The sequence below is a fragment of the Bos javanicus genome, chromosome 28 (genome assembly GCF_032452875.1).
Source record: "Bos javanicus breed banteng chromosome 28, ARS-OSU_banteng_1.0, whole genome shotgun sequence".
NCBI lineage: Eukaryota > Metazoa > Chordata > Mammalia > Artiodactyla > Bovidae > Bos > Bos javanicus.
The window spans coordinates 42,436,422-42,463,909 of record NC_083895.1 but is presented as its reverse complement, the minus strand read 5'-3'; the positions used below and the strand labels follow the sequence as shown (position 1 = coordinate 42,463,909).

General features: G+C 48.9%; 1 protein-coding gene across 5 annotated transcripts in view; it reads left to right on the top strand.

Annotated features, from left to right (window-relative positions):
- GRID1 (glutamate ionotropic receptor delta type subunit 1) overlaps window positions 1-27,488 on the top strand; it is a 692,098-nt gene that overhangs the window by 140,107 nt on the left and 524,503 nt on the right. For all 5 annotated transcript variants that reach the window (XM_061405546.1, XM_061405545.1, XM_061405544.1 and 2 more), the window contains one exon: window positions 4,351-4,635. In XM_061405546.1, the coding sequence (XP_061261530.1) occupies window positions 4,351-4,635 (285 nt within the window). The remainder of the gene's footprint in view (window positions 1-4,350; window positions 4,636-27,488) is intronic.

Genomic DNA, 27,488 nt, shown 5'->3' with positions numbered 1-27,488 from the left:
TGTCTCTCTCCCCAAGAGGAGGTGTGAATTGTGATACCCTGTCCTAGGAATGAGGACATTCCATAACCTTGTGGAAGCTAATAGCTGGTGTGGCTTTGATCTGATGTATTTTGATCTTATTATTTTTATGTTAGGAGCCTCTAAATAACCATCATTTCAACAGAGCCCCAATTAGCAGGCCATTCACAGCAGATTAGAAATTGACTTGTATTCGGCCTCTCCATTAGGGCCTAGGAGAGGCTTCCACCCTTAATTACCCACCTTGTTCATGGAGGAGGTGGGGGCCTTGAGGGATTTCAGTGCTATTGCAGGTGGCCGTCCTGGGGTGGGTCAGGGTGCCACCTCCGAGGGGAGGGCTGGTCAGCAGCAGGAGTGAGGTCATTCTCTGCTGTAAACTCCTATGTCTTGGGCTCCTGGACAGGATTGGGTGGGGATATTGATAGAGAGGTGGGGATGCTCAGGGAGGGGCGCAGGAGACTGACTGTGTTTGGCGTCTTTCTTGGGCCCAGCTTGGGGTTGGCACTGTGGTCCACATTAAAAGTCAGAACTCCCATAGCTCTGCTGTGATTTGTATCCTGAATTAATAGACAGCAGGGGTTCGGGAAGGAGACATGCCCATGGTCACACAGCTGCTGACCGGAGGAGCCCAAAGCAGGACTTTGTGAGATTCTAGCGCTCCTTCTGCTGCCCTGGGGAGCCCAGGCCCAGCCAAGAAGCTGGTGTCTGTGGCTGCCACCAGGGCTGGGGCATGGGACCTGCTCCCTGAGCACGATCCTGGTACCCAGCCCCTGTGTCTGTGTCACACTGCACCCCTCACTCACCCTGCTCCCCCTCATCTCTCCTGGTCTACATCCTTTTCTTCCTCTGAGGCTCTGATGCTAACCCCACATGAATTCACCCTCCTCTGGGTCCCAGGGACCTTCCCCTCTCCTTCCTCCCAGGCTGAACTGTGGGGTCCAGCTCCTTGGTAGATGCTAAGCTCCTCAGATGGGGCCTGTGTGTGTCCTGTTCCCACCCTGAACTCAATGCTCATTGCAGGGCTTTGTGCTTAGAGGGTGTGCTGAGCGTATGCATGAAACGCATAGCGGGGAAGAAACAAGTCCATCCACGTGGGAATACAGGATGTGGGCTCGGATGGAGAAATGGAGCTTCGGAGGCTTCAGTGACTCAATGACAGAGTACCTGTGGAATGGGCACCAGTGGGGACAGGGAGGGACGCTTGCCATCAGACGTCGGGCAGTGACCTGAGACGGAGTGGGTGGGGGTGCGTGATGGAGAGCTGAGACCCTGCGATGGCGCAGTGGGTGTCCTGGGTGGGACCAAAGACTTGAGATCCTGGGCGACTTTACACCCTAGTGATGTGTGGTGAATTCTGCAAGATTGCTTCTAAGAGGTTTCAATGCCGTGTTATTGGCATTAAAGAGAATATGTACAAGAAAGAAAAATCCATTTATCATCACAGACCTTGGCTTTTAGTGTTTTCTCTTGTCTTTTTCATAAGCGTGCTTTTTACCTAATTGTAGAAATTGTTGTAATCCTGGCGAGTGTGAAACGTCATGCTCTGGTTTTGTCACAGTCGCCCCGCAGAAGCATCTTTAGACAGGAAGGCGTCTCAGTCCGGCCTGAGAAGGCGTATCAGTGGTGCGGCTTCACAACTTGTTATCTGGAAAATAGACACAGTGATGCCTGCTGTACCGGGATGTCATGAGAATAATGCGAACTCATGTATAGAGAGGACTTGACAGAGTATTCAGCACAGAGAAAATTCTCACAAAATAGTCCCTCCTCCTGGAGCTTCTTACTTATCCATTACCGAAGGATTATTTTCCTTTTGTAAAAGAATAATCTGTTCACAGCATGAAATTTTGGCAAAGTACAGAAAAAAGGGAAAACCACGTTGAGGCTTCACCTAAAATGCGGTCACTTTGAGCGTTTTGCAATATTTCCTTTTGGTCTGTCTTTCATGCATGTTAAGTTTTATGTGATTGATATCATAAAGTACGTACAATTTTGTCTGACTTTCACATAACTTTTTAATGGCAGATGCTTTCCCATGTTACTGCAGTATCTTCATAGATAGTTTTAAAGGTTGGGTGTGCTTTCAACAAGTGGAACACTTTTGTGTCGCTCACCTGTTTGCATCTTTTCGATTGTTGGCAATATATCAAGAATCTGGATAAGTATCCTCTGAATGTTTTTGGATCTAAAGCCATTTTTTTTCCTTAAGGTTTTTTTGTTTTTTTTTTTTTTGATGTGGGCCATTTTTAAAGTCTTTATTGAGTCTGTTGCGTATTGCTTCTGCTTTATATTTTGTTTTTTTTTGGCCCTGTGGCATGTGGGATCTTAGCTCCCTGACCAGGGGTTGAACTGCAGCGTCTGTATTGGAAAGCAAATTTCGTAACCATTGGACAACCAGGGAATTTCCTAAAGTTATTTTTATATTGTAGTTTGGGTAGATGCCCAAAGTGGAACTGTTGACCAGAGGGCATGCAAATGTCAAGGACTGTGGTATTATTGTATGAGTTTTTACTGACTGCTGTGTGCCGGCAGACACGTTGTGTCCCTGGATGAGGATGGTGAGCGTAAGGGCATGACCTTTATTCCCCTGGAACCTGAGGTCAAGTGGCAGAGAGAGACAATTCAGTGTCGCGAGAGGGGAGGTGTGGGGTGCAAACGGAGTGCGTGACAAAGGTCCCGAGCCAGTCTGGGGTGTAGAGTCTGAGCAGAAGGCAAAAGGAAGTGCGATAGGTTCCAGGAAACAATGACAGGCGGACAGTGGGGCAGGGCGGCAGGGGGGACCTGAGGCCGCAGGCGCTGGGGAGCCTGCCCTAAGGAGTTTGACTCCCTGCCCAAGGCTCTTGGCGGCCACCAAGGGCTTTACTCAGAAGCACGGCAGGATTGGATCACAATTCAGGAGTGAGCTTGGCCAGGTGGAGCCTGAATGCGAGGGCCCAGAGCGTTCAGGTGGTTCTGTGATCTTCAGTAGGGACTGTAGAGAACCTCTCATTTAACCACCCCCTCCTTCTGCCTTGTGTTGAAGCCCAAGGGTTCCTCAGGAAGAGTTGTGGGCAGTCAAATTGTCCTCATGCTGAAGCCCATGAATGTGCAAGGTGATTGTCCCTGCGTGGGGAGCCACTGGCCTTTGGTATTGGAAAGCCTGGGGGTGTCTTCCTCTTCCCGCACCTTCCCAGCCTCCCTCTGCCTTGCTCCTTGGGGTTCCTCCCTCTGGTCTTCATCTCCTTCTCCCAGTCTGGTCTGAGGCATTGCATAAACCCACGTGCTCTCAACTGAAAGAACTGCATTGTCAAAGTTGTTCAAAAGTCTGCCGTCTGCAGCAGATGGCCTGCTGACATTCACAGGCTGTGTTTTGAAACTGCATCTGCTTTCCCACATTCCTGCCGTCACATAAAGCATTATTAATAAATGTTTGCTTCAAAACTGGTGCAGTGGGTTGCAGTGTTGGGAGGTGCATCATTCTATTAATTGGTCTGATGTTCCAAAAAGGCGTAAGAGTGTGGCTAAAAGGGGTTACTGGAACTCATGGTGACTGGATGACTTCAAAAGGCGGTCCCTAAGTGTTCCCACCCTAGAAATGGCTGCTGACACCTGATTGTGTTCCTCCTCCACACCTGCAGTCAGTGCCCCGCTGTGGGAGCCTCTTCCTTTTGTTATTGTCAAGTGGCTTTTAAATAATCCTGGTCTTCTGGAACCAAATACTTCCCCGGGGGTTTGACCCAGTATTTTTATGGTATGAATCAAGTGGACTTGGCCAGGAGACTGAGGGATTCTGGGATTCGTTGCCTACAATCTGGGTCTTCGGGGGTAAGTGTCTCCCTGGCTTTCCAATGTAATTCATTCCCTTCCGCCCCAATCAGCTCAGTTCAGCCAACGATTGTAGAGTACACAGTACATTCTTGGCCTGTGGCTTGGCCTTGGGGATACAAGGATCAACAAAATGAGCTCGTGGCTCTTAAGAGGCTCACAGCCCAAGTGGGAAACCAGATAGCTAATCTAGTAGCATGGCTGAATGTCTCCGGCAGATGTGGGTAGGAGCCTTGTTCTACTCTCCCTGTTTGAGTAGCCTAGGATGAATGATTATGCCTCTCTTGACCTCTGTTTTCTCATCTGTTGAATGGACACAAGAGTATCTAGTTGGCAGCGTCACTAGGGCATCACAGACTGTGGCTGTGAAAACCTCTGGGCTGGCCTGACAGGGTTCTTGGTCCCTGGAGGGAGACGGTGTTTCTTGGAACCCCAGGAATGAGCTGCCCAGTGTGAGCTGTGTGAATTGAAGCCAGGGCAGCATCACCCCCATGCTGACCCCTCCCTCTCTCTCCCCTCTCTTTCCAGCCTGTGACCTCATGACCCAGGGGATTCTGGCCTTGGTCACGTCCACCGGTTGTGCGTCTGCCAACGCCCTGCAGTCCCTCACAGACGCGATGCACATCCCGCATCTCTTTGTCCAGCGCAACCCAGGGGGCTCTCCGCGCACCGCCTGCCATCTGAACCCCAGCCCCGATGGCGAGGCCTACACGCTGGCCTCCAGACCGCCCGTGCGCCTCAATGATGTCATGCTCAGGCTGGTGACAGAGCTGCGCTGGCAGAAGTTTGTCATGTTCTACGACAGCGAGTATGGTGAGTGGGGGCAGGGGCTGCTCTGGGGCTCCGGTGGGGGCACAGCCATGGTGAGTGGGGGCAGGGGCTGCTCTGGGGCTCCGGTGGGGGCACAGCCATGGTGAGTGGGGGCAGGGGCTGCCCTGGGGCTCCGCTGGGGGCACAACCAGATGCCGGGAGACCTGCGAGCTGGACCTCACTCGTGGAGGCTGAGCCCTTTGGAGAGGGCTGCGTGTGGATGGCAGTTGGTGGTCTGAACCGAGTGGGTCTCTGGGTGGTGGGACCCAACCTTGAGCTTCGTGAGTAGGGGATGAGCTCTGAAAACAGATCTGTAGACAGGCACTAAAGTTGCCTAGCAACAACACCTTATCATGACAGCTGAAGTTTGAATCATCTTTGAGTTTTCAATAAAATATTAATAAACTGCTGGCAGGGATCCGAGGGGCTGCACGCAGGCAGCAGTGGTGGAGGCTGGCCAGCATGGGTCCCCCCGGAAGCCTCCTTTGCAAAGTGTCCCCCTCCTGCTGGATGCTCTCCCAGCCTCCCCAGCTCCTTGCCTCCCTCCACGCTGACCTGCCCTTAGTTTCAGGGTTTCAGGCTGGGGCAAAGGTCAGGGAGAGGGACAACCTTAATGTCATGGACCCAGGTGGGCATCGTGTGGGTCTGGGGACACAGGGCATGGCTGGATATGGATTCTTTGAAGGCCTACTGTATAAAAAAAATAATAATTTCCTTGTTAGGAAACTAGAAAAATGGGCTTTGAAGAGATAGCTTCAGGTTTTCTATGGCTGCTTTGTGAAAATGGAGACCGGTTCTGGTCCCAAGATAAATGGTTTAAAAATAAAACCTTTTCATTGAAAAAAATTATATGTTTAAAAAACCTGTTTATTTTTTTATTCTGAGATAATTGAGACTTACATACAATTATGAGAAATAATTCAGAGATCCTGTGTGCTCCAAAATCTTGCCTAACTGTCACGGCGTACCACGAGCAGGACTTCCTCCTGACATAATCCGTAGGCCTTGCTCACATCCACCCGTTTGCACGCACTTGGGTGTGTATTCGCTGTGTGTGCAGTTCTGTCACGTGTGGATTCGTGTGCCCACCACAGTCAGATTCAGAGCAGTCCCTCACGAGGACCCGCACGCTGCCCTTTTATAACCACAGCCACTCACCGTACATCTTTAAAGGTGAGGGTTGGCGCCTCACAGTTGGGGCCGGGGTAGAATGAGGTGGACCCTCGAGTGAGGGTTGGCGCCTCACAGCTGGGGCTGGGGTAGAATGAGGTGGACCCTCGAAAGTCCTTTTTTCCTCTCTCGGTGGAATAATCCCTTTGCCAAGACCGTAACTAAGAAGAGAAAGCAGCATATGTTTGCATTTGCCTAAATACTCTGCTTCTCTAAGACTGGAATGTTGTCCTCAGCTCTTAAGCAAATATGCTGTCTGGAGTCTTCCAGAAGGAATTGAAAAGCAAACAGTCACTGTACTGAAATTAAGATGAGGGGGGTGATGGGGACAAAGGAGGCCAGAGGCTCCAGGTGCTTGAACTGGACTCCGTCCAGGGCCTGGCTTCTCCCTCCCACCCCCGCTCAACCCCTGACTCTGGGGAGGACTTGGAGAGACCATGTCATAGTCTGGGGGCTGGCACAGAGAAGGCCCAAAGAAATTGTCTCTCTGTGAATGAACCAACTCATTTATGAGAACATGGACCTTTCAAGAAATTTTAATATAAGACAAAGGAGAAATGTGGGGGGAGACAAGGAAAGACCTTTGAGATGAGCTAGGAAACATGTTTCATTCTGTAGCTACACTCCTCTGCCCCTCTCCTCTCCCATCCAGACCCTCCAGTCAAGCCAAAAGGTGCACTCCTCTTTTGTCACACGGAGACCTTTGCTATCTCTTGTAAGGTTGGAGTTAGTTTTCAACCAGACTGACCTTTATTAGTAATTTTATAAACACACAGGGTGACCAATAGGTTTCTTTGGTTGGACCACTGCCGGCAATTGGCCGAACCTTGATTGCTTTGTTGGGAAGGATTCTGAGGAAGCATATGATATGGCCTGAGCAAGATAAACCGCTGTGATTGCTCCATGAAGCATCATGGTGCAGGGGATGGACTGGCAGCAACCTGCCCTGTTTGCTAAAGGTGGCTGTGAATCAAGCGTCTCAGAGCTGCTTACACATGGCTGTCACTGTCCAAGGTGCTGACCATTTGGCATTAGCCTTCCTGGAGGCCAGTGCTCTTTCATTGGGTTCTATGTAGAACCTCCTGCCTTTGCCTGCCCTGGCCATTACCCTCCTGATTTGACAACCTTTGAAGCCAGGTTTCTACCCCAAACATTCTCTGTAAAACCACTCCAGCACCTGTGACCTGTTTTGACCTTGCCCCTTGTGCACAGTCAAATCTGTGGCTCATTTTTAATATGTTATGTAAGCCAAGGGTGTAGAAACACACATGCTGTTTGATGCAGCCCCAAGAATCCAGAGTGTGAGTGCTCCTCAGCTTGGCTGGCATTGGCCTGTCTGAGGGCTGTGGATGGATTTACATTACTGATACATCCAAGACAAATGGCGCCTCCACAACCCCTCAGGGCCCTTCCTCCACCCGACCACTGTAGCACTAGCTGCGATGAGCCCAATTACAAAGCAAATTGAGTGTAAAGACTGTTTCATTTCTTCCGAAGTCACACAGAAGTGGGCTGGGATATAGTAACTTTGTTTTTTTGATGCTGATCTGCAAGTATCTTTACATATATTTATTTAAGCTATTTAGTAACTGTCTGAAGTGGGATTATTGCTGCATTTTACAGATGAGGAGCATGAGGCTCAGAGAGATTCCTTTTGACTTTGATGCCCATGCACTTAGCCATGGCACCATCTTATTACTGTCATCTGGGGCTTGCTAGGCTCCAGCCTTCTCTTATCACCAGCCAGGCAGAGTTGATGCCAAGGATGGCGTGTGTGGAATGGACTTGGCATGCCCTAGGTTTGTGCAGTCAGTCACTTGGATAAATGTCATGTGTAAGATCCTACCCCTGCAAGGTAAGGACTGGTCCTTCCTCCTTTGCCCCTCAGCCTTCCTTTAAACCAAGGAATGTCCTGCCTTGGGTGGAGCCTGAGGACTGGGCATCTGGGTCAAGGGTCAGAAAGGCAAAAGCAAGTTCTACGACAGAATTTGGCAGAGTGGTGGGAGAGGAGTTTGTATGTTTAAGGTTTACAGAATGCAGTGCCATTTGGTAAAATTCCATTGAAAATACTTGTATGCTTGTTGTGACAGCGAAAGGAAAAATAAAAGAGAAGCTGACATTTGGGAGAGAAAATCTGTAACATTAAAATACCAAAAGTTTGGACTGAACAGAAGAGAGAACTTTCTGTCTTGCCACTTGGATTTCTGGGCTATTCATGTGTGTTCTGGGGAGGGTGTGCTAGAAGCTGCAGCCACAATTTCTCCCCAGTGAGCACATTTGGATGAGGGATGTATTTATGGTGGGATCTTAGAAACCACTGACTCATTCATTCAACAAATATTCACTGAGTCCCTACCATGCACAACTATTTTGCTAGGTACTCATTTTAGATGTTGAAACAGATGGTTGGAGTATCTTGGCTAAAGTTGCACAGGGCTGGGATGTGAAGTTAGGACCCCAGGGCTCCTTCCTCCATAGCATCTTTGGGGTGTGATGCTCCCTGTTAGCCTCTTGAACCAGCTTGCAGGCCTGGGATGAGTTGGCAGCAGGGATTCCACAGAAGCAAAAGCTTGGGGCTCTAAATGTGTGTCCATTTCCTATTTGTGCTTGTTTTTAAATTATTTTTTTAAAGTTAAAAGTTGCACACTTTTACAATGTATATGTCAAGTTAAAAGAATGATAATGAAGTGAGCTCCCACGAACCCAGACCAGTTTAAAAAATGTACAGGAGAGGAGGGTTCAGGAGGGGGAACACATGTATACCTGTGGTGGATTCATTTTGATATTTGGCAGAACTAATACAATTATGTAAAGTTTAAAAATAAAATAAAATTAAAAAAAAAAAATGTACAGGAGCCTTAAGTGTCCTCATCGTATCATGTCATCTACCTAGGGGATCTGACCAGTATCATGATTGTGTTCTAATGAGCTCCTTGCTTTTCTTTATAGCTTATCATACAAGTATGCATCCTAAAATACTTACTGCCTAGTTTGGCCTCTCCATGAACCTTAAACATCTTGAGTTAAACTACTGTACACTTTTGTGATTGCTTTCTTTTCTTAAATGTTTATTTATTTTTAATTGATTGATGATTGTGATTGCTTTCTTTTTTATTAAATATTGTGAACTATTGGGCCTATGCATGTTTCACTTTGTTAGATCATTCCAAATTACTTTCCAAAGCATTTCTACCTATTTTCACTGCTATCTGCAATGTAAGAGAATTCTCGAAGCTCCCCAACCTCACCAACACCTGGCATTGCTTTTAGTTTTAAGATTTTCATGTGGAAGGTGTCTCACTGTGATTTTGATTTGCATTGCCATGATAAAAGATGAAGCTGAGCGTATCTTTATGCGCTATTTTTGTTTGCTCTTCTAAATACCCATGTGTAGTTTAAAATTTTTGCCCATTTTTAAAATTGAGACTTTTCTTTTGTAAGTTAGGGATGTTAAATGCCTTCTTTCAGTTAGCTGCCTTAGTTTGCAGAAGTTCTATACTGTAGTATCCAATTTATTCATCTTTTAGACAAGTAGCTCCATTTCCTATCTCATTTAAGAGGTCTTTCCCTATCCAAATGGTATAAAGATATTCTCCCGCGGAAACCTTCCTCTCTGCTGTGAGAGCAGATGTTGCCCTCCAGCCTGAGTGTCCACAGCTAGGTCCTGGCTCTGAGTATGCCTGGATCCCTATGGCTAGACGATCTCTCCCTGCAGCTATGGCCTGACATTCTTCCCTGACACTGCTTAGCTCTGCTGTGGCCATGGAACTGATCTTATCTTAGTGGTGATTGCGCAGCTTGTGGCATGGTGGTTCAGGAGGGCTTCCTGAAGGAGGTGGCATGTACGCAAGCCTCTAAAGGACTTGAAGTAGGAAATAGGCAAGCAGAGGGCACTGGGGGCAGATAGGAGGAAGAGTGTGCCAGGCAGAAGGAAAGCATGCTGGAAGGCCTGGGGGCAACAGAGAGGGAAAAGATATGGCTGGATTGTGGGCAGTGGCCAAGGGTGGGGCTGGAGCTCGGGGCCAAGCAGGCCTTAGAGGCCTCACTGATGAGCACAGAATCTCCAGAAATCCTTGAGAGCCATAGCTCGCCTCCTCAGGTGGTACTTCTGGGTCCTATTCATTACACCCAGTCCAGAGGCCTGAAGACAGACTCGGGTCTTCTTTTCTGGAGGGCTCTGGTCTTTCTGTTGTCTGTGTCCAGACTCATTGGCTTCCTCTGAAAGGAAAGATGCTAATGCACAGGAACAAGCTGAGGACAAATCCCAGACCCCGAGGCAGGCCCTGAACTTCCTAGGTGACCAGGCGGCCCAGATGTCTGTGAGTCACAGTTCATGTTTCTCCAGCCTCACTCCAAGCAGGGCGCCGTGCAAGCACTGTGCGTGCTCCAGCTCATGGCATCCTTACAGCAATCCTTCGAAGGGGGTTCATACCACCCTCGTTTTACAGATGAGGAAACTGTGACTCAGAAAACTGAGTGAGTGGCTGGTGAGTAGGGGGTTGGCTAAGTGTGATTCCCGAAGCCCAGGTCACCACAGCTTTGCTCACAGCCTCTTAATCCTTGTGGCAAAGCTGTGGGGAGCAAGGTCCGCAGGTAGACTCTTCACTTAATGTACAAGGGTTTACTGGAGCACTGTTGGTGACCACAGATACTGCCAACAACCATAATGGTTAAATATGTTATGATACATACATAATGGGAAACCACGATTCCTAATGAACCAAGAGGCCATGGTTCCAACACAGGGTACTGTTAGCTCATAGCAGCAAAGTGAGGGTGGTGGTGTCAGTATTGCTCTGGGTAGAAGCAAGGTCACGTGTGTGTGTGAGTACACGTACAGTGTCAGGGGAGAGCTGTGTCAGGGAGGGAAGCACAGTGACTTGGGACAAAGATGGGAGATCTGTTTTTTTTGTTTAATGTCTTTAAAGTTTTCTATCAAGTACCAAAAATAGTAAATACAACAGTGAGGGTTGCCATCCTTCCTTCCCGCTGATCGCCCATGGTGAATTCCCTTTTTGTCATCTAAGAATAGGGATGGTAATTTCTGAGCTGCAGATTAAAACCCCTGGCAGAGTTCCGGTACGTGGCAAACGGTCTGTATGATAATAACAAATCATGAGTGGGAACTAAGAGTGGCAGTCGTCAGTATTCTTCCTTCCCAGGACTGGATGTTGGCATAGGGCTTGGTAGAGTCTTGGCATGAGAGCTTTGGCTGTTTGTCCCTCCTCAGGATTATCCTTGAGTACAGTGGTTAGGAGCATGGACTTGGGAGCAGTCTGCTTCAGCTGAATGCTGGCTCTGCCTCTATAGCTGTGTGACACTGGACAAGTCACTCAACCTCTCTCTGCAGTGGTTTCCTGATCTGTCTAAGGGGAATAAAGTAATCATTCCTATTTGCTGTGCTTGCTGTGGGGATTAAATGCATTAATACATGCCAAGGGCTTAGTTGGCATCACCAAATCAATGGACGTGAGTTTGAGCATATTCTGGGAGATAGTGAAGCACAGGGAAGCCTGGCGTGCTGCAGTCTATGGGATTGCAAAGACTCGGACACGACTGAGCGATTGAACAACCGTATGAGCTTAGCACAGCGCCTAGCACCTGAGTGCTCAGGAAGACTTCCTTACTCAGAAGCTACAACTGCTGGAGCCCCCTGGCCTCTGAGCTGGCTCATCTCTGCTATGGCTTGTTCTGCAGTCCAGGAAACATCTTGCTTATGTTCTTGGTGCTTGCAGGAAGAGAGAGAGTTCAGGGTCAGCTCTCTCACCTGCAGGGGACACTCCAGGCCTGCCTGGTGGTGGAGGTGAGTTGCTAGGAGTCCCCAAAGACTCACTGCGCAGTCCCAAGTGGCTCTGATGAGTCATCACACCTTCTCAGCTGGACAGCCTGACAGGTTCCCTTGGTGAACATCTGTTGGCAGTTGGTCTTCACCCCGAGTCCTCCTGATAGGAAACTCCTCAGAAGAAAGAGAATTGGACACCTACTATTTTAACCAATGCTTCATACCAACAAAGTCTCCTTTCTGACGTCTGGCATAGGAAGTCAGACAACTGAGCTGCTCCGGTGAGCCTTCTTATTAATAACACGTATCGTATCATTATGGCATTAGTTTAAATTGAAGTAATAAATACTTTTTCCAAGAGAAATGAGTAAGTGAGTTTAATTGCTAGGAAACCTACCAAGAAGTTCGACAATAACTTTACTGGGACGAGTGTTTTGGGTTTTGTTCTTCGATCTAATTGTAAAGCAACTGCACTTCAGGGCACGTTAATTGTAGCATTTGCTGGAAGATTAAAGTTCATTAACTCTGAAGTTCCATCACCCTTCTGTCGGATTCCATGGTGCGTCTGAGGACGTAAGGAGATGCCGGATGAAGGACAGGAAGACAGGGGTACCGGCTGCCCTCGCCCCATGGCCCATTGCACAGTTGGACCGAGGGAGTTGCCGCAGCAAAGACCTTGGCCAGACCTACGCTTCCTTCTTCCCATGCAGTGCCACAGTGCCCCCTTGGAAGACAAATACGGCCCCCTTGGCTTTCCCATCCTGCCAACCCTGCTTCTCCAGACCTCCTCAGCCCCAGCACACAAGAGGGAACAGGTTTTTCTGTTAAATATTAGAATTCTACTAGAATTCTAGGAAGGGTATCCACAAGATGTGGCCCCAAACATCTGGAAGGACCACTGGCCCAGTGAGACCCCTGCTCACTCCCCTAGTGAAGTGAAAAAGAACGTCCTCTTCATTGTCTCTACTGAAGTATCTCTTACCCTCCTCTCTGGGAGAGCATGGCTCTTTCCTAACAGATCCAGCAATGCCAGGGGAGTCCCTTCATTTTTTGAAGTGAACTGTATTGAGGCATAATTGGTATGCAATAAAATGCACTCATTAGATATGTGCTGTTTGATGGATTTTGACAAATATATGTAATAGAGTAACTGCTATCCCAGTCGAGGTGCAGAATGTTGCCAGGTATATAGAAATGCCTTTGTTGTGAAGAGAGACCATCATAACTAACTTCCTTCTGGCCCCAGTCACTTCAGCAGTTGCTGGAAGACCATAGGCCCTGAAAAGAATGTTATGTGCCTGGAACCTGCAGTGTCCTCTGCTCCTAGGAGCATTTTCAGAGACCTGGAGTGCCAGTGTGTCTGACCAGAAGACAGGGAAAGGACAGGGAGGCGTGAAAGGCGGGGGAGAGGAGGGGAGAGCTGTGGAAGCCCCGCAGCAGCTGGGAATGGTGTTCAGGCTAAAGCTGTCTCCATCCAGATGAGAGCCCTGACCGTCTGCTCGCTGGCCAGAGATGACTTGTTTTCCCTTGCCAGGCAAGATCTGGCACCTCCTTGAGAGGTGACATTTGGGTAGTTATGAGCACAGACTCCAGCATCAGAAAAGAACTGCACGTGATTCCCACTTCGTTGCTTATTGCATCCTGGGTGAACTGTGGTTGCCCTTCAGAGCCTTGGTTTTACTGATCTGTAAGATGGGTATCATAGCACTTCTTTCCTAGGTTCCTGGCAGGTCCTGGCCAGGCACATGCTCAGTGCTCTAGCGGGTTGAGAGTCTTTAAAAGTTTTCCTTTGCTTCTTACAAAGGGATCTCAGCAGATGGCATCCAGCTCAGAAGTACCCTTTTTTGAGGCCTGGGAAGTGGGTTTCCTTTCCTGGTTGCTCAGCAGGTGGGACCTGGGGGTGGGTGGTCATAGGTCTTGCTTGACTTGTGTTTAGACAGCATCTCTGAAACAGTGTTAAGAATGCCCTTCTCCTCGGGAAGCTAAGGATGCAGAAAGGCCCCAGGAGCCCCTAAGAGGTTGTGTGGGAGCCTCAGATCTAAACTCGAAGGTCCATTGTGGTGACTGAAACTGTCCCCACTGCTCTGGAATAACAGCCATGGTCCTTGCAGCTGGCCTCCCTGCCCTGCTCACTGTCACCCTCTCTCCTCACTCCACCCCATCTGCCTGCCTCCTGCTCTCTGTTGCTCCATGAATGTGCCAGGACAATTAGGCATCAGAACCTTTGCACTGGCTGTTCCCTCTGCTTGGAACACGCTTCCCATAGATATCTGCAGGCTGCGTCCTCACCTTCAGGGCTTTGCTCCAATCCCCTCTGCCCCCCACAGGCCTTTTCTCATCAATTGATTAAAAAATTGAGCTCCTTTTCCTCTTGACGCCCTCTTCTCCCATCCATGCCTTTTTTTTTCATTGAATTTACTGACATTTGCTTATTTTTTGATGTTTACCTTCCCCTAATGAGGATGTGAGTTCCACTCAAGCAGGGATCCTGTGTGTTTTGGTAAGTAATGCTGCATATCCAGCATTTAGAATAGCACCTGGAATATAGTAAGTGCTCAAGAAGTATTCAGTATATGAGTGGATGAATGTATGACTGGGGGCATTTCACTGACTATTTATTTTTCTAGGAAACATTTGTTTCTTTTTATGAGATTCCCAATTACAACAATAATATATGATTTCATGGAGTCCAGAGATCACTTCATGGGAAATAGATGGGGAAACAGTGGAAACAGTGTCAGACTTTATTTTTTTGGGCTCCAAAGTCACTGCAGATGGTGACTGAGCCATGAAATTAAAAGACGCTTATTCCTTGGAAGGAAAGTTATGACCAACCTAGATAGTATATTGAAAAGCAGAGATATTACTTTGCTAACAAAGGTCCATCTAGTCAAGGCTATGGTTTTTCCAGTGGTCATGTATGGATGTGAGAGTTGGACTGTGAAGAAAGCTGAGCGCTGAAGAATTGATGCTTATGAACTGTGGTGGTGGAGAAGACTCTTGAGAGTCCCTTGGACTGCAAGGAGATCCAACCAGTCCATTCTAAAGGAGATCGGTCCTGGGTGTTCTTTGGAAGGAATGATGCTGAAGCTGAAACTCCAGTACTTTGGCCACCTCATGCGAAGAGTTGACTCATTGGAAAAGACCTTGGTGCTGGGAGGGATTGGGGGCAGGAGGAGAAGGGGACAACAGAAGATGAGATGTCTGGATGGCATCACCAACTCGATGGACATGAGTTTGAGTGAACTCCGGGAGTTGGTGATGGACAGGGAGGCCTGGCATGCTGTGATTCATGGGGTCGCAAAGAGTTGGACACAACTGAGCTACTGAACTGAACTGAACTGAACTGAAAGGTCAGGTGAAACCTCACCCTCCTCCATTCCCACCAGAGCACCAGTGTGTTCAGCCCGCTGAGTTTCTGTCTACACTGTCCTCCTTGGCAAGTGTGGAGGGAGCATCGTGTACTCCACAAGGTTCAGGGCTTGGCGAGATTTCAGATGGGCCCAGGCTTGAGAAAGCTTTCCGCACAGTTACACAGGAGGATTAAACACAAAATCCCTGTGTGTATCGCAGTGCGAGGTTAGCAGTGCCACTGAAGTTTTGTGGGTGAACATTTTGGGAACCTTGTGTTCTGTTCCTGCCTCAGCCTTTTTTCTCGCTCATCTCTGGACTGTTGACAAATCTTTCTCATCCTTGGTTTTCTCATTTTGGTACTGGGGATAATAAAAATGCCTGCCTCAAAGGGTTCTTGGGAGATTGAAATGAAATGAAATGATGGATATGAGAGTGATTACTCATTTGTCTCTCTCCTCTTCAGTACCCAGGACAGTGCCCCAAGTGTTGGCATGTGATTGCAGAGCCTTGCAGCCTAAGCTACTCCCCAGCCCATCCCAACTCTGCCTTGGGAGGCAGTGGGTTTTGAATTAGCTGGGAGCAAGAAGGGCTCCATCAGGTAGAGGAGGGAGGAGGGAAATTCCAAGTGGGGTAAACCTGTGTGCAAAACATTAGGGTGTGAAATAGCACACCGTGTTCTGGAAGAGGAGAGTTTGGAGGACCAGCGGCTTGTGCTGAGAGCTGCAAGTGATGGAAAGTGTCAGAGGGAAGGGTGGGCAGGGGCTGCGGGGGTTTGGAGGACCAATGGCTGTGCTGAGAGCTGGAAGTGATGGAAAGTGTCAGAGGGAAGGGTGCAGGGGCCTCAGGCAGCCTGGCCAGGCGCGCCTGAGTGCGTGATTCATCGTGTCCATGGCAGGGCTTCCCTGCTTTTGATGTGAGCTGCGTGCTGTGTCATCAAGGCTCACCCTCCCGTGGGAACTCTCCTGCCTAGTGAGACGCTTAGGAACAGAAGCCTGTTCTCCTGGGTTGCGTCACCCTGGAATGTGACAAGAGTGGAATTGCGTGTACATTGTGTGGCCAGATTGCCATTGTGAGAAGTCTGGGGGTTTTGATTTGGGGGGTCAGCTGCTCACCCCATGTTTCCCACTGGAGGCTCTGAGGGTGATGACAGACGATGGGGCTGGGGAGTGGGGTCACACTGACACGGCCACTTTCCCTATAAATGGCATATGTCTTCTTCCAGGGTTCTGCTTTTCCAGTCTCTTGCTGGAAAGTACCCTCCAAGTCACCTGACCTGGTACCGTGAGGGCTCTCCTGCTTCCTGCCCCAACACCCCTGGTCCCAGGCAGAAGCCTCCACCTGGGCCTGGCATGCTGTCATGATTTTTGGTTTATTATTTTGGGATGCCTTGTTCTTCTGTTTGCTTACTTGTTTATTTCTTGCACACATCCAGAGAAGGTTTGCAGAGGCTTCTAATGAGGCAGCGGCAGTCAGAAAATAAACACAGGGCCATAGTGGCTGTGCTGGCTGGCAGGGGTGGCAGAGATAACTGTGAGCATGCTCTCCTGGCAGGCATGAAGTGGGGAAGGAAGCCATGGGTACAGGGCATCTGCATCCTCTGAAAGGAAGGAGCAGGGTGGCTTGCTTCTCAGGGGGACCAGGCTTTTCCAGCACTTCAAAGAATTCCCCCAGAGGGACCTGGTCTGTGCCGGGGACACGGGGGACAGAATGGATAGTAATTCTGGCTCAACTTCAAAGCAATGCACAGGTGGGTTTTGTTTGACTGTCACTCACAGTTCACTGACTATGGAGGTAGTCCTAGGCTGAAGCTCACGATTCCGGGAGGGTGAGGGTCGGACAGACCTCACGTGAGCTTCCTTTAGGCTGGTCATTATGGAGTCGGTGGATTCTTGTCGACCACTGAGAGAGGCCTGCTCTGTCTAGTCAGTCCAGTTTCACTGGTCAGACATCCGCTGAGTTCCAGGTGCTGTGCTGGGGAACTGGAAGTGAGGGAGGCAGGTGTGGCTTTTGCCTTCTTGGCCCCGAAGATAACTGCTGTCAGTGGGGAAGAGGGTTGTGATGGAGGCTGTACTGTGACAGCCACTGGAACTGTGGCTGGGAGCTTGGCTTGCCCGGCAGAGCCTGGGAAGTCTTTTGGGATGGAGTTCAGTCCTAATGGAGTGAGGAGGGCTGACATGAGGGGAGGGTAAGATGGGCAGATGTGGGGGTCCAGGGGTGAGAGAAAGCAGGGATGTTCCAAGGCTTGGAGGAAGTTATGCCTGGCTGGAATCTGGTATCTGGGATCAGGGACCCAGATGTGGAGTGCTTGGCTTGGGTGGCAGAGGGACTGTGTATTCTAAAGGCAACGGGGGACCACGGAAGCGTAGGTCACTCCTACCCTTTATTTTCTTTGTTGATTTTCCTTTGAAGTTAGTCTTTAAAAAAAATATTCATTTATTTAATTTTTCGCTGTGCTGGGTCTTCACTGCTGTGAGGGCTTCTCTCTAATGGTGGCAAGAAGGCCTCTCATTGTGGTGGTCTCTCTTTTTGCAGAGCATAGGCTCTAGGGCTCCTGGGCTTAAGCAGTTGTGGCTCCTGGGCTCTAGAGCACAGGCTTAATTGTTGTGGCACGTGGGCTTAGCTGCTGCACGGCATGTGGGACCTTCCTGGATCAGGGATCGAACCCCTGTCTCCTGCGTTGGCAGGCAGATTCTTATCCACTGAGCCACCAGGGAAGCCCCTGCAGTTAGTCTTTTTGCCATGCCACACGGCGTGTGGGATCTTAGTTCCCTGAGGAAGGATCCAACCCACACCCCCTGCAGTGGAAGCATGGTGTCTTAAGGACTGGATCGCCAGGGAAGTCCCTGAAATTAGTGTTGATTGTATAAGTAATGCATGAAACGAACATGTCTTGTGAAAAAGAAAATAAACGACAGAGGCAGTTAAGGTGAAAACCACAAGTGTCCTTTATGCTCCCTCCCCCGCGTTCCTCTCTAGAGCTAAGTTGAGGCCTTGTCTGGGCTCATCACTCTTTCTTATGTGCAGACATTCGCATGGAAATACAGGGAGCTTTTCCAAAGCAGAAGCTTTGGCCATGTACTTTTCACTTGAGGTGCTTCAGAGCCTTCACTCTGTATCAGCCCGTTTGGTTCTACCCTGGTCTTACCTGCTGCCTGACATCCTGCAGAGTGGGGTTGATGGATCCAGTTCCTCATTAGGGTGGTTTCTGGGGATTTTGCTCTGACAAGCAGCGCTAGAATGCACACCCTTGAAGGCACAGCTTCGTGCATGCGCCCGAGTATTTCTCTGGGCTGGATTGCTAGAAAGCAGTTGCTGAGTTGCAGAGAACCCTGTGTTTTCCAGTTAGGAAGCTAGAAAGATAGTGCTGAGGTGCCAGGTACCAAAATAAGGCAGGCAGGAAGAGAGAAGTATTTAAGTGTTTTGAAGAACAGACCCCGTTCTGGTCCCTGTTTTTTCTTTTTTTATGGTTTAGAGGAAGATAGTTTCTTGAATGTCACGTTGCTGAGGAAAAGTGTGATTAGACAGAAAGTCAGGGACGAAATCCAAAATCAGAGAAGCAGATGCGATAGAGCAGGGATCCTCTTAGGTCAGCAGCAGCTCTTGCGGAGTGGAGTCAGCTACAGCTCGGTGGGGATGAGCAGGGGGAACAGGGTGGTCCTGTGGTGTGTCCTGCTCTGAAGGGGTCTCACTGGTGGGTGGAGCCAAGCTGACATGTGTTCATGGAGGAGAGACCCTGCAGTCTCAGGAGGAGCAGCTGACAGTCTGGAGCTGGGGAAGGGCTGCTGTGAGCCGAGGGCTCCAGCCTGCTCTGAGTGATTCTAGGACTGGACCTGGACTAACGGGGAGGTGGTGCTGAAGTCAGGAACTGTCCATCTGTCGGAGCCCCCAGGGCCACTGTGGCAGGAAGTGTCCCTGTCCCTCGCCCACCCATGTTGGGGGTGGGGCGCATCTTTGGGTGAGTCATTGTTAACCAGAGGTTCTCAGGTGGCGCTAGTGGTAAGGAATCCACCTGCCAATGCAGGAGCCGCAAGAGATGCGGGTTCGCTTCCTGGTTGGGGAAGATTCCCTGGAGGAGGAATTGGCAATTCACTTCAATATTCTGGCCTGGAGAATCCCATGGACAGAGGCACCTGGCAGGCTACAGTCCATGAGGTTGCAAAGTCAGACACAACTGAATGTCTGGGCATGTATCCCATGGAAGAGGTCTGTCTTGTCTTCCTGGGGCCTGCAGGCTTACTAAAGGGCGTTGGGCTGAGCTTAGCTTATGGCCCATAAGCAGAGTGAGGAGTCCTGCACGGCTTCTCCCAAAGGAAGGGGATCGCACACTTCCTGTGCTGTGACCCTGTGCTGGACACCCTCACAGTTCTTTCCTGTCTGCATAGCTACTCAGCAGAGTCGGCACCTGCACACCAGCTGGTCTAGGAACCTGAGGCTGGGAGGGATTTCAGCTGCAGGTGGCGATTTAAGTCCCAAACTCTCCCTCTCCCGACTGTCTCTCCACTGCTCCAAGTGACAGATATGTGTTCCCCTGGCGTGATGTGGGGGGGACAGGTGACACCTTGAGGGCCCCTGGGTCAGGAGATGCTGCTGTGCGAGCCCTCAGGAGGCCTTTCCCGGCTGTCCCGCCCTCTCTGCCTCGCCCCTCCCCCTCGGACTGCACTCCCACCCTCCAGGCCCTCCTGACTGCCTCGCCCCCTCCCCCTCGGACTGCACTCCCGCCCTCCAGGCCCTCCTGACACACACGCCCTGGGACGCGGACGTAGTGCAGCCGTAGGACCTGAACTCAGAGGCCTGCTTTGGAGGCTGTACCCTCACTGTATGGCCGAATGGGCTTTGTTGCTGGAGACCTTCATGTTTCTGTGGCATTGTCACAAAAGTCGATATGAAGGGCGTCGCCTGTGGGTCCTTGTGACATGTAGTGGAGTCCATGCAATGCGACGCTGGGAATGTCCCACTTTGCTTCTCTTTTGAATTGTGGTTAAATCCATACAACACAGAGGTCACCACGTTAGCCATTTTCAGTGCACAGTTCAGCGGCAGTTAGCATATCCCCACGGCTGTGGAACCGTCCCCACGTCGGTGTTCAGAACTCTTTTCATCTTGTGAAACGGAAACTCGTACCCGTTAGACAGTAACTCCCCGGGTCCCTCCCGCAGTCCCTGGGCGCCATCCTTCTCCCTCTGTCTCTCCAGACTTTGAGGTAGTGGGATCATACGGAGTTTGTCTTTTTGTGACGGGCTTATTTTACAGCATAATGTCTTCAGGGTTCATCCCTGTCCTAGCGTGTGTCAGAATTTCCTTCCTTTACGGGCTGCACAATAGTCCAGTGTGTGTATACACGTGTTTTGTTAATCCGTTCTGTTGACGGATATTTGGGCTGTGCACCTTTTGTCTACTTTGCTTTCTGAGAGTACTGAAAGAAAACTGTGGTCTCTTGGGAGCGTGTGTGTGTGTGTGTGTGTGTGTGTGCATTTGCGTGTTATAACCTTTTGGAGGATATCCATTCATTCTTCACTCTGTCACCAAAGTCACCTTTCTCCAGCTTGCAGCCCAGCAATGGCAGCCCTTCTCCTCAGGACGGAGTTCAGATCTCTTCAGGGAGCCCATGAGCCTCAAGGTCTGTCCCTTGGCCTGCACCTTCTCCACCTCTTCTCCCATCATCCCCCAAGCTGTAGGTCCTGGCTGCTCAGGATGTCTCAGCTGGAGTGTATCCAGGCATATACAGTCCACTCCACATCCTTCAGGCTGAAGGAATTTATCTACTGACAAGTGTCCCCACAAGTGAGACAGGTGATGTGGAAGCAGCCCAGGCTAACAACTTTAGGAAGGCACCAGGATACCCAGGGTTAAAGGGACAAATGGGAGGAGATGGTCCTGGAGTCAGGACCACCCAGTGGGAGTGGGGACTACCCGGGGGGCCACGCCGAGGAGCTGGGAGCATGGAGGACGCCTTGAGCTGATGCTTGTTGTATGACATGGGTCAGTTGTACAGAAATAAAAGGTTCAGAGATCTGAAGGCTTACACACACACATACACACACGCAGGCCTACACGCACACACCCCTCAGGTGCCTGTGGTAATTAAAGTCAGAGGCGCAGATGAATGTAGTCCTCGACCAGCTATGAATCTTGCTAACAGTCACCAAGAAAGATCAATAAATTTGCTTCTTTCTAAGCAGGCGCCAGATTTCACTGCAGGGCCTAGGGCAACTCAAGGAGAAGTCTTCCTGAGGACTTCCAGCTAGGTGGTCTGTGTGGGGAGGGATGCAAAGTGAGTGTCAGGCATGCTCCAGACCCGCAGGATGGGATGGCATGTCAGGGGCACCTTGCTATCCGGAAACAGGGACTGAGGGAGAAATTGCCTCTCCAGGGGCCCACCTTGGCTCTCTCTTTTGGCTCAGTGACAGCCACTGTGGTCAGGAGCCCTGGCTACAAAACCAGGCCATGGCCGTGGGTGCTGCCCCCACCTCTCCTGGTGACAGCAGAGGACAGGGCCAGCACAAAGAGACTTCTCGGTCCCCACATCTGCTGTGGGGACGGGGCCAGTGACAGGAGGAGGTGTGTGTGTTGACCTGGAGCCAACGTGCATGGGCTCACTGGACCCACGGGCTACTGCTTCCCAACTCCACGTTCAGCAACAGCACTTGAGTAGCTAGAAATTGACCATGTAGGAGTATTTACACTGTGGGAACCAGCAAGGGCTACACACCAGGGCTTTCTGACAAACTGATTTTAAAGTTCACACCGAAATGCAAAGTACTTACAATAGTTAGAACAGTTTTGAAAATGAAGAATGAACCTGCTGCTGCTGCTAAGTCGCTTCCATCGTGTCCGACTCTGTGCGACCCCATAAGCGGCAGCCCACCAGGCTCCCCCGTCCCTGGGATTCTCCAGGCAAGAACACTGGAGTGGGTTGCCATTTCCTTCTCCAATGCATGAAAGTGAAAAGTGAAAGTGAAGTCACTCAGTCGTGTCCGACTCTAAGCGACCCCATGGACTGCAGCCTACCAGGCTCCTCCATCTGTGGGATTTTCTGGGCAGTAGGACTGGAGTGGGGTGCCATTGCCTGATGACCTAATGACCTCAAATATTAAAAGTGATAATAATCAAGGCAGTGTGTTTTTGGTGCATACATAGACAAACGACCGCTGGGACAGGATGGAGAACCACCAGATAGACCCCACGTGTGGATGATTGATTTTCAACAGAAGTGCAAAGGCAGTTCAGTAGAGAAAGAAGAGACTTTTCAACAAATGGTGCTGGAACAAGTAAACATGTATGTACAAAGAAATAATCTTCCATCCATAGCTTGTACTACATATAAAGCATAAGAAAAACATGGGCCACAGACTGTAAAAACACTAAAATTATAAAACACCTATAAGAAAACACAAGAGAAAATTGTTGTGGTTTTAAGGTAGGTAAAGATCATAATCCATAGGATAAAAAATTGATAAACTGAATTTAACTAAAATTAGGACCTTTGCCAACAAAGGTCTGTCTAGTCAAGGCTATGGTTTTTCCAGTGGTCATGTATGGATGTGAGAGTTGGACTGTGAAGAAAGCTGAGCGCTGAAGAATTGATGCTTTTGAACTGTGGTGTTGGAGAAGACTCTTGAGAGTTCCTTGGACTGCAAGGAGATCCAACTAGTCCATTCTAGAGGAGATCAGCCCTGGGTATTCTTTGGAAGGAATGATGCTGAAGCTGAAACTCCAGTACTTTGGCCACCTCATGCGAAGAGTTGACTCATTGGAGAAGACTCTGATGCTGGGAGGGATTGTGGGCAGGAGGAGAAGGGGGTGACAGAGGATGAGATGGCTGGATGGCATCACTGACTCGATGGACGTGAGTTTGAGTGAACTTCAGGAGTTGGTGATGGACAGGGAGGCCTGGTGTGCTGCGATTCATGGGGTCGAAAAGAGTGACTGAGCGACTGAACTGAACTGAACTGAGGATCTCTTTAAGAATGAAGCTCTTTGAAAGACACTGTTAAGAGAATAAAAAGACAAGCCATAGAATGGGAGAAGTTATTTTCAAGTTATATATCTGATTAAGGAATCAAATATAGACTATAAAGAACTCTTAAAACTCAATAGTAATGAACACCACAATGAAAAATGGGCAAAATATTTGAATGGACACTTTACCAAAGAATATATATATATATAAAACAGGTAGGCACATGGAAAGATGCTTACAAGTTACTGATTAGGAAAACACAAGTAAAAAAGCACAGTTAAAAGCTACTGCCTACCTGTTAGAATGGCCAGACTGATAATACCAAGTGTTGGTGAGATTACAGAGCAACTGGAACTTTTTACTTTTACTTTTTATTTTTTTAAATGAAAAATTTTATATTGGAGTATGATTGATGAACAATATTGTATTAGTTTTTGGTGTATAGCAAAGCAATTCAGTTTTACATACACAAGTATCTATTCTTTTTAAATTCTTTTCCCATTTAGGTTATTACAGAATATATAGCACAGAGTTCCCTGTGCTATACAATAGGTTCTTGTTGGCAGTCTAGTTTAAATATAGCACTACAGCTCAATCCCAAACTCCCAATGTATCCCTCCTCCCCAACCCTGCACCCTTTGCCCCTGGTCACCATAAGTTCATTCTCCAAGTCTGTGAATATCTCTGTTTTGTAAATAAGTCCATCTGTATCTTACATTCTTTTACATTGGCCATTTTTCATTACAAGATTCCTCATGTACGTGATACCATATAACATTTGCTTTCTCTGTCTGACTTACTTCTTTAGTATGATAATCCCCAGGTGCATCCATGTTACTGTAAACGGCATTATTTCATTCTTTTAATGGCTGAGTAATATTCCATTGTATATATGTACTGTGTCTTCTTTATCCATTCATCTGTCTCTGGATATTTAGGTTGCTTTCATGTCTTGGCGGTTATAAATGCTGCTGGTGGGAATGTAAAATGAGACAAGCTCTTTGGAGAAGAGTTTGATGGTTTCTTAGTGAAATGTGCACCTACCATATTATCCATTCTGGGTATTTGTCCAAGAGAAATGAAAGCATATATCCACTCAAAGACATGCATGCACACTAAGTCGCTTCAGTCGTGTCCGACTCTGTGTGACCCCTACGGGCTGTAGCCCACCAGGCTCCTCTGTCCATGGGATTCTCTAGGCAAGAATGCTGGAGTCGGTTGCCACTCCTTTTCCAGGGCATCTTCCTGACCCAGGGATTGAACTCTAGTCTCTTGCATTGCATGTGGGTTCTTTATAGCAGCTTATCTTGTAGTACTAAAAAACAGAAAAACTGAAATGTTCATTAGCAAGTGAATGGACAAAAACATTGTGATGTATCTATCCAACGGGATACTATTCAGCAATAAAATGCGATCAGTTATTGGTATAAGCAACAGCATGAATGAATTTCAGAGTCCTTAGGTTAAGTGAAAGAAGACAGACTAAAAAGAACACAACTGAATGCTGATGTTTGTATAGAACTCCAGAGCATGTAAGCTAATCTGTAGTGACAGAAGCAATTCAGCGGTTGCCTGGGGGCTGGGCTGAGTGGGAGAGGCCACAGAGGGGCACGAGGAAGCTTCGGGCAGTCATGAAATATGTTCGTTATTCTGAATGTGGCGATACATATGTTGAAGATGTGCTAAACTTGTATACTTCAATATTTGCCATTTATTGCATACCGATTATACCTCAATAAAGCTGTTGAAGATTTCATTGCCTTTTCCAGACACCATGCTGCCTGTCGTAGGGGTTCTGTTTCCATGCCAGAGAAACCATCACGCCTGAATTCATTCAAACAATTGCCTCTCCCTTAGGGTTTCCAAAGACGTGTTAGTTTGAGAATCCATCTGTGTAACATCCACCACAGAAGTGAATCATGCTGGCTTGTTGGAATTCTGTCATACATGAGATAGAAAGGGTGGAACTGTCAGGATTGGGGCCCTGAATGCAATGAGTGATTTCAACAAATAGTCCTTGAAATGCACTACAAAAGAAGCAAAGTGGATCGTGATCTTCTAGCAGCTGACATCATGGTTTTTCATCTCAGCGTTCTAAGTTTCTTTCTTTATCAACTGTCTGCATTAGGGTTGATTAGTAAATCTCTGGCCTGCTCCAGAGCCATCAGGTGGGGACAGATTAGCATGTCAGTTATGGAACAGTGGTGGGGAGAATGATCAGATGTACCCAGACAGCATGGTAATTAGCATGCCCGAGACACCAGGCTCCCACGCTGGGGTGGCCTTGGCCAGTCTCACTGTGGAGCAGTTTGTTCCTCTCCACAAAGAAATTCATTAGAGGAGATCAATGGCCGGCAGTGTGGAGGCACCCCACCCCTGCCCACCGTGGCCTCACATCTTCATGGCCTGGAGGCTGAGGTATGCAGGCTCGTTTGCTGGCTGCTGTCTGGGGCTGGTGGGCAGCGTCCTCAGGGCAAGGCTTCCAGAAAGTGCCCACAGAGCCTGGAGTCCTGCATGCCCCACACTGTCTCAGGCCACACCTCACCCCACGCTCCCAGCTGGAACTCCCGTCTGTCTGTACCTGTGGAGGTCCTGTGGAACTGACTGCAGGGCCTAGTTCTGGTGGGAGGGTTCTAAAGATTCCAAGTTGAGTTAACAGAAACAAACTTCTTTGTGATTTGTCCCATGTCCGTTTGTGACCAGTGGGAGCGAGGCCATAGCAGATTCTAAGAACTGAAGCACAAAGCTGTAAATCCATTGATCCATCCAGTAAGTGTCTGCGACGAGCCATCTGCATGCTGGGCTCTGCTCTAGGTACTGGGGCACCAAGAGAAAGGCGGAGTCAAGGTTCCTGCCCTTGTTGAGCTTATAGTCTAGGATAGGAGACGGAAAATAGAGAAATAAGGAAGCAAGAAGATAAGTACCAGTAAGTGATTAATAATCTTATTCTTATTTAACACACAAAATGCATATGACTTCCTCTCATTCAGAGGTTCTCTTCTTGGGTTCATAGACCCCCTAAGCGCCTTGAAATTGTGTGAAAAAGTATGTGTGTGTGTGTGTTTCTCTCCTTTTTCTCTGGGAAAAGTCCACCTAATGCTTAAAGCATGCATGCTCCAAGGAAGGGTAGACATGTATCTCTAGTTCACCAGCCCCCTCATGTCCATGGGTACAGATCCATTCCTCCTTCTTTCCTGGACCCACCGTGACTCTCTCCTCCTTGTCTCTCTAAGTCATTTCACTTCCAGTGAGGTCTATGCCCCTCCGTTTTTCCAGTCCTACTCTGCCCTGCCCCAGTGGGTCCCAAACTCTCAGCTCTGCCTTTGTTTTGGGCCTTTGGAGTTCCATTTTCTCTGGGTGCCCCAGGCCTTTAAGCATGGTACTGACCCCTCTGGGAGTCTTTCTGGACCTAAAGCCTGGGATTCTCCCTGCCCATGTGCAGCAAAGGGGTTTGGACAGATGTAGATGAGCAATAATGGGAGCCCTTTCCTCTCTTCCTTTGTAGGAAGCTACCTTTTAGAGGGAAGATGGATTTCCTTAAGATCACCTGGGGAGAGTGACTTTTCACTGTTCACTTTTCAATCACTCTCTTGATTAAGGTGCTGAATTCCTAGCGAATGTTTATTTAGACCCGATTCACTGGTTTGGGCTAGGAGGCTCGTCTATAGCTGTCGTGACTGGTGGTTCTGGGACAGGGCAGAATTGTGAAAGCTGTGGCCCCCTGCCTCAAAAAGACATTCCCATGGGTGGAAGAAGGCTGTCCCGTAGGCTGGTGGTGCAGTAACTGGGGGACTCAAGGAGAAGAAGGGGCCTTGAGGGTCCCACAAAATTCTATCACCTGTAAGAGCAAATGAAATCCAAAATTACATTGTGGCTCTCCATTTGCAAATTATGTGACCTTGGACAAGGAAGGGAAACTTGCTGAGCTAGAGTTTCCTTCCTTGAAATCTAGGGATGGAAGTGACTTCCTGCTTGGGCTGGGGTGAGAATCAGAGGGGCTGACCTGATGAGCATGCCTGGCACATCATCAGGGGGAGCCTGAATGAATTTGGGTGAATAAATGTTCAGCTGGATCCCAGGGGAGTGAGGAAAAGGAGGGAGGGGGAGGGAATAGAGCAGCTGGGGGCTGGCAGATGCCCAGCTTGATCTGATGCTGGAAGCTCTGTACTCTCGATCACATTCATCTCTCAGGCCAGGCTGGGACTCTGGACCGACCTGAGGAGAGTGAGGCTGGACTAAAGCTTGAAGACCAGTCAGACACTGAAGACTCTGCACTCCTGCCCACCCAAGATCAAGGCCCTCAGCTCAAAGTAGCAGAGAAAATTCTCCCCATCAGAAAACTTACAGATAGTCATGACGCTGATTTCAAGAGTCTCTGGAAAAGATGACCCCACTCAGAATTAAGCAAGAATTATTGGAGAAGGCAATGGCACCCCACTCCAGTACTCTTGCCTGGAAAATCCCATGGACAGTGGAGCCTGGTAGGCTGCAGTCCATGGGGTTGCGAAGAGTTGGACACAACTGAGAGACTTCACTTTCACTTTTCACTTTCATGCACTGGAGAAGGAAATGGCAACCCACTCCAGTGTT